General features: G+C 44.7%; 2 protein-coding genes across 2 annotated transcripts in view; both read right to left on the reverse strand.

Annotated features, from left to right (window-relative positions):
- The window catches only part of cnksr2b (connector enhancer of kinase suppressor of Ras 2b), a 186,751-nt gene that overhangs the window by 102,048 nt on the left and 77,203 nt on the right, over positions 1-7,500 (reverse strand). Inside the window, exon 2 of the mRNA XM_063202257.1 lies at positions 1-143. This exon is cut by the window's left edge and continues 21 nt beyond it. Within this exon, the coding sequence (XP_063058327.1) occupies positions 1-143 (143 nt within the window). The remainder of the gene's footprint in view (positions 144-7,500) is intronic.
- On the reverse strand, positions 1,174-4,508 carry LOC134452219 (uncharacterized). Its single transcript, XM_063202585.1, has 2 exons — positions 3,363-4,508; positions 1,174-3,097 (listed from the first exon to the last, which is right to left on the reverse strand). The coding sequence occupies exons 1-2, from the start codon at positions 4,472-4,474 to the stop codon at positions 3,034-3,036; spliced, it is 1,176 nt and encodes a 391-aa protein (XP_063058655.1). The 5' UTR covers positions 4,475-4,508; the 3' UTR covers positions 1,174-3,033.

The raw sequence follows: 7,500 nt of genomic DNA on the forward strand, positions 1-7,500 counted from the left end.
AGCCTCCAGGATGAGTTCCTGGTGGCCGATGCGAGACACCCCCAGGTCCTCCAGCTCCTGGTGGGTGATCCTCAGCAGCTGCTCCCCTCCCACCTTCTCATGCTCAAAGTTCTTGATGTACTGCTGCAGACAGTCATCCAGACCTACAGGGGGCAGCGCACACACACAAGAGGGGGATGCAACGTTATAGGACACGTGAGCACATCATAGACCTATACACACAAGAGATAGATGCAACATTAGAACACATTGGTCTAACGGTAGGGCAGTGAGTTACTACGCCGGCAACCTGGGTTTGGTTCCGGCCCGGGTCATTTGTCGATCCTTCCCTGTCTCTCTCTTCCCATTCCTTTCCTGTCTCTCCTCCACTATCCTGTCAAAAATGAAAAGGCAAAAAAGTCCCCCCTAAAAACACTAGCAATAAACATTAACACACACGCACATCATAGACCTATACACACAAGAGAGAGATGCAACGTTGGAAAAAAATAGCACATCATAGATATGAACACGAGATACCACGTTGACCACCGTTGACCTTTGTATTGGAACACACGACTCAAGTCAGATCACCGCCATGTTTAGCAGGTATAACACTAGCATCAATCAAAGACAAGGCAAAATGCACATCATCCTGTAGGTGGCGGTATCTATGAAAACCATAACTGCCCAAGATGGTGGCGCCCAGTAGGGTCAGGTTCATATGTGAGTACATAAGCTTAAGCTTCATTCTTTATTGAAGCCAGCCAATGTATTCTGGGCCAAAGATGTTGCATGATGATTATGAGTTCATATTTATCCAAGCCTCGCACTCCCTGAGTTACTGTTGCTAGGTCGCACAGATAAACATCCTGTGCATTGATATCAATGCATTGATGGTTTGAAAGGAGAAAAAGCCAACAACCCCCCTACTACCTTGCAGGGAAACTTGCATCTGTGTTACAAATACCCCAGACACGATTGCCAACCCTATTTCGATTAAAAAAAATAATGTCTTTAATAGCTTGCCGAGATCGAACACAAGAGATGTCTTTTTTAGAATCAATGGAGTGCTGTCAAAAATGTCAAATCAATGGAGTGCTGTCATACTTTTGTCGGAGCTTGTTCTTTGTGGCGCTGTGATTGGTCAATCAGCATTTGTGGAGGCTACCCTGTAAACCTCGGCCTGGACTGCAGGTGTTCTCAACGCGCAGCAAACATGGAATGTCCAGCCAAAAAATCCCTTTGGGGTTGTTCCCCGTTTATTGCAAAAACTTTAATTTAATATAAAAACTAGATCACCTCTGTGCTGTTGTGCTGTGCTGTATTAAAAGAGATATATCACATTCGGCTGGCACACGGCAACGGTAAGAACCGTGTGTTCCCCAGTCCAAGCCGTCATTAGCCCCTAATCATGGGCACCTGTATTTCTACCTGTGACTAAGTGAGCTACCATAACAGTGAAGTGCTCCCCCAAGTGGCTAAATCTAAAACTACGCTAAACCTACCTATAGGTGAGAATAAAATGGCTCCTACACCCCGGCCCCTAATTATGAGTGAATACTAAACCATAATTACCCAATTAAAACTAAGGAGCCATTTGTGCAGAGCTAATCTTAAGTGACACATTTCTTATACTAAATCTTCTTGATGCAGCCAGGTCGTCGCCATCTGGTCATGTAGTCGTCTGGTCATCTCAGGTCTTGGGACTTTGGTCTTCAGCTTCTATGAAGAGGCATGACTGGGTGGTTGGCCAGTTCTTACTCTTCTCTGGACTGGATGCACATGTCCCCTCGTCTTGAGATGCTTGCCCTCCGTCCCTTCTACCACGAGCCTCCTGTAGCACCTGGATCCATTCCGGGGACGTCATCAATGGGAAACTTCCTCCAGGTCTCATTCGTGTTGGTCCCTTCTGGTCAGCCGCAGCCTGGTCCTCTTGGTCACCAACCTTTAATTTCTCTTTCCACAGCTCAGGAGGGTTAATGAACTTTCTCTTCTGTAACACACTTAAAACCAGGTCTCTTAATCTGACATTCAATTCAAAACGTATCTTTAATTCTTTAAAATCAGAAAAGTAATTAAAAGACAATTGTGTTGCCTGCATTGGGTTGTGAGGAATGCACGCATTCGGCTGTGGTTCTCTTTCCACTTCAGGGTTCGCAGAGATCAGAGGCTGAGCCATGATGGTAGTAGGACCCTCTTCTTCCTCCTTCACTCTGGACATCCCCTCTGGCCGGTTCAGCTTTGCATCAGTCACTCCGCCCTGTACAACCTTTGTGAATTCACTGGTAACAATGGGTAGACATGGGTTATCAGCAGTATTCTTTAAAACATTCATGCCTGTCTGGAAGACTGATTCCTGTGGAGGGAGGTCAGGCTGCAGTTCCTTTCCTGGAATCTCGTCTGCTCTGACAGGATTGCCTGCAAGGGTCACATCTGCAGTTATAAAAGGCAAGCCAGAACAGTTATGCTTTTCATGGTGATAGGCATTCTTGACAATTGGCTTGGGTTTTGCAACTACCAGTTTCTGTGGCTTAGAGACTGAGATCCTATTGGCTGTGTGGGCAGGAGAACCACACCTGCCTTTACCTTCACTGCCTCTCAGTAGACCACCCACGACCCACCCCACTAGGGTCCTGTATGCCCAAGGTCCTTCACCTTGACTATTAATTATTTCCCATGGTTCCATGAGCTTTGGGGCATTGGTCCCTATGAGCAATTCAACCCTTGCATCAAGACTGGGAATGTTGACACCTTTCAGATATGGCCATTTCTTCAACTCCTTTTCAGTGAGAATGTTGCTTCTTCCCACAGGCATTGTTTTCTGTGTGAAAACTTCAGGCAAATCCATGAATTCATCTCCTGTCATACTAGAAATTTGGAGGCCATTGATTGAGAAGGAAGTGACTGCTTTTTCCTGGCCAAGTGTGCGAAGAAGAAAGTCTGTTTTGGCACCTGAAGCATTCAGCTCTCTCATAAGATGTTCAGTACAGAAAGAGGCTGAGCTCCCAGGGTCAAGGAAAGCGTAGGTGTTGATCACGTGACTCCCAGACTTCACCTGTACAGGAACAATGGACATGATCTGCTCATCTTCCCCGGCCCCAGTATGGCCACACGTCTGCAACGACACAAGCGCATTAGTGATGGAAACATTTGGAGCTTTAGGTTCAACATGCAGCACAGTTGGATGGCTCTTCTTGCATATATCGCAGGACAGAGGACCATCACAGGAGGTACTTATGTGACCTGGCATGAGGCAGCGGAAGCAGAGTCTATTTTCTTTCAAAGCATCAAGTTTTTCTCTATGTGTCATTTTCTCAAGAGCAGAGCAGTTCACTATTGAGTGCTGACCTTTACACACAAAGCATGTTTCACAGTCGTACCTCTGTGCAGATGGCCCTCCATGCTGATGTTGGGGTGCTGATGGATTTGGCGGTCGGACAGCATCGACTGCGGCAACAGTGACATGTCTGCTTCCTGATGGCCCAGCCTTGGACTTAAAGGAGGGCGGTGGTGGTGTACCCTGCAAGTCTCCAAAGAGAGGGTCGGACAGAATCTTCACCTGGCGTTCGATGAAGATCACGAAGTCGGAGAACCTGGCCCTGGACCCACGCTTCTCCTGGAGTTCCCACGCGGTTGTCCTCCACTTTTCCCTCATCTTGTATGGTAACTTTGTCATCATCAGTCGAAGATTAGACGGGACGTTCATCTCCTCCAGGTGCTGTAAATCCTCCATCACATTACAGCAGTCTCTTAGAAAGATGGAAAAAGATTGTAGGGCAGTAACATCGTCAGTTTTCATCACTGGCCATTGCATCGCCTTGTCAATATACGCCGCAGCAATTCTCATTTCGTTACCAAAATGTTCCTTTAAAAGATTTTTGGCCCTATAGTAGCCTTGCCCGTGAGCCATGTTAAAGCAGCTCCTAACCAATTCTCTTGGCTGCCCTCTAGTGTATTGGTCAAGGTAATAAAGACATTCTTCTTTGTCATTAGTCCTCTTTTCGATGGCTTGCTCAAATGCTCTTATGAATGCAGCATATTTCAAAGGGTCTCCATCATACTCAGCAATCACTCTAGGTGGGAGAGAGGCTAAAGCTTGATTTTTAACTAGCTGGGCCGTGATGTCATTCTGGCGTTGCATAAGATCATACACAGTAGGTGGAGGTTTAGGCCTACCAGAGGACACAGCATGGCTTGCCTGTGTCGGTGTGCGCGCATTCCTGTGTGTAGATGGCAGCCGATGTTGCACTGGAGCAGGGTTAGTGTTCTGTGGCCCATGGATGTTCACTGATGCTCCAGGTGTACCTGATGGTGTCTGTAACACTGGAGGAAAAGGGTTACTAGGCCCAAAAGAAGACTGGGCTTGAGACCGATGGTCATCTTTAGGCCGCACAACAGGTGGCACTGCACTGTCCTGCTTAAACAAAACAGGTTTAGGGTGAGGGACAGAATGTTTGGACTGCTTCAATTCTGCATGAAGATAAGCATTCATTGCATCCTCCCCATTCCCATCATCATCATTATCATCATCATCACCACCACCATCATCCTCATCCCCATAAACATCATCTTCATTTTCAAGGACAGACAACTTAGCTGTAGCAGCTTCCAATTTTGTCTCCATTTCCAGCTGTTCCTTTCTTCTTTTCAGTCTTGCGCTCTGCATTTGAAGAGCTTCTTCCTCTGCATCCATGTCATGCATCTTCCTTAAAGCAGCAGCAGATTTTAACAAAGCAGCCCTATCAGCTTTAGCCTTTAAACGAAAAGAAGCAATGCTGGAAGACCTTGAACATACAGATGATTGGACTTTATGTCTGGACCTTTTACTTGAGACATTAGAAATGCTGTCATCAGGATTTACTTCAGGCAATTCATGGGCATTAGGAAGTTGGGACTTATCTTCAGAAACAGCACCAGCCAGCCATAGGTGCACATGATCTTCAAATTGACTGATTTCCTTTGTTTTTTCCACAAGCCATTTTTGCTGTGTTTGAAACTCAGGTTCTGGCATTGGCATCTCCATTAGTGTATTTTGGGTTTCAATTACCTCTTTGCACAAAACAGAAAATTCATTTAAATATTTCTTTACGTCACTGATTGTATGAATTGTCACCTTTGCAGCCAAAAGCTCGTTTATCCTTCGTTTTGCTTTTCCAGCTAGTGTGAGCTTTGACTTACGATTCTTTTGCAGGTTGTCACACACCATTAAAAACCCTTTTGGTGTTAATTTCTTCACACGTTTTTCTGTTTCATCCTCAGGTGCATTACTTGGCGCGTTGGTGCATTCTGATGCAAGAGCAGCCGTAGCCTCACCAGACTTTTCTTTTTCTTCACTCATGTTGCGCACAAGCACCACTGATAAAAAATAATGCCTTGATAGCCAATAGTAGGCCTACAGTCAGTGTAGCCAATTAAACTTCAAGACCCTTTGTGGAGGTGACACACATGGGTCTTCAAACAGCACAGCACAGCACTTAAATCAAAGTTTTTCTTTCTCTTTTTTTCCTTGTAAAAAGTCCACATTGAACAGTAACAAAACAGATTAAGATTTCAGCAGCACAGCATATAGAAATTTCACTCACGACAGTCCATCAATGCCCAGGGCATCACACAGGTAAGCAAGCCGTTTTCCAATTACGGTTACTCACGTCCAATCTGTGCAAGTTTGTTGGAGGCGCGGATAATCCAAACTTTCCCAATAGCTGGAATCCTCTTGATGTCCACAGCGTTTTCAGTAAAATATCCTTTGTTTGTCCTGTTTCCAGTGTGTATTTCCTTAATGTCCAAAATCCTTTGTTCTCAGTTCAACTCCATTGAAAAAATGGGGAGGGTTCTTACTATGTGGAGGCTACCCTGTAAGCCTCGGCCTGGACTGCAGGTGTTCTCAACGCGCAGCAAACATGGAATGTCCAGCCAAAAAATCCCTTTGGGGTTGTTCCCCGTTTATTGCAAAAACTTTAATTTAATATAAAAACTAGATCACCTCTGTGCTGTTGTGCTGTGCTGTATTAAAAGAGATATATCACATTCGGCTGGCACACGGCAACGGTAAGAACCGTGTGTTCCCCAGTCCAAGCCGTCATTAGCCCCTAATCATGGGCACCTGTATTTCTACCTGTGACTAAGTGAGCTACCATAACAGTGAAGTGCTCCCCCAAGTGGCTAAATCTAAAACTACGCTAAACCTACCTATAGGTGAGAATAAAATGGCTCCTACAGTATTCTAGAAACAGACATAAGGGTGGTCCAACCACAGCTAATTCCACTATTGTATACAGTAAATTATTTTTTGCTATTGTTGAGTTAAGGATATTCGTTCGTTGTATATTTAGTACCATGTTATTAGTAATTGTTAATTATGGGCATAAGCTGCTGGACCTTGGGCTTCAATGCGTCTATTAATTTCCTCAAACACAACAGCTGGCTTCAATGAAGAAAATGTTTGATTCTGCTTATGTAGCCTACTTTCAAAGAAATGATCACTAGATGCCATGTTCATCCTTGATATTTTGAAAAAAAAAAAAACAAGATGGCTGCCTGCCAACACTGTGCACATGTCTAGGAAGTGTCTTTATTTGCCTTTCTTGAAATCCGTCCAAATGGTCCACACTTTCTAAGGCTACTTCCAAAGAATATGTATTGGGATAGCTGGTCCACACTACCAAGGTCTTAATGTATTAAAACACAGCAGATAAGACAATTATATCTATGATCATTTTAATGATATTAAAACAAATGAAAGGGGCAGTCTACAAAAAATGTGCATAATATTAAATAAAAAATGTAAAAAGAAACATTCGTTTGTGATTTTCCGGATCACTTGCATCCTTATCAGGTTAATCACATTTGCAAATGATTGAAGTGCGGATAAAACAGCCTATCATCTCCCCATCTCTAGGACTATGATGTAGGTCTTGTCTCTGATCTCTGATGGCAGTCAGTCGTACAACACGAGTAGAGCAGGAAGTAGATGGATCAGATAGGATCTTCTGGGTAGATTGCACACATTCACGCACGCACGAACGAACACACGCACACACGCGCACACCGCACACACACACGCACACGCACGCAGGCAGGCACACACACACACACACACACACACACACACACACACACACACACACACACACACACACACACACACACACACACACACACACACACACACACACACACACACACACACAAAACAAGCATGTATGCATGAGTTTGTTTTCGTCTGCTTGTAGTTGTGCATGTGCATGTGCATGTGCATGTGCATGTGTATGTGTATGTGCATGTGCATGTGTATGTCTATGTTGAAGAGCATGATTATGTGGCTGTATGGACGTGTATGTTTTCAGGCGTGTCATTTATGGTTACTTTGAAGGGTCCGCTCACACGGTGATGATGTGCAAACATTAATATGCTCAAGAAACCATGCAAATGCTGCCGAAGGTCAACTTACATCTCACAGCAAACACGTGTGTGTGTCTGTGTGTCTGTGTGTCTGTGTGTGTGTGTGTGTGCAGTGAA

The sequence above is a fragment of the Engraulis encrasicolus genome, chromosome 7 (assembly GCF_034702125.1).
Source record: "Engraulis encrasicolus isolate BLACKSEA-1 chromosome 7, IST_EnEncr_1.0, whole genome shotgun sequence".
Classification (NCBI taxonomy): domain Eukaryota; kingdom Metazoa; phylum Chordata; class Actinopteri; order Clupeiformes; family Engraulidae; genus Engraulis; species Engraulis encrasicolus.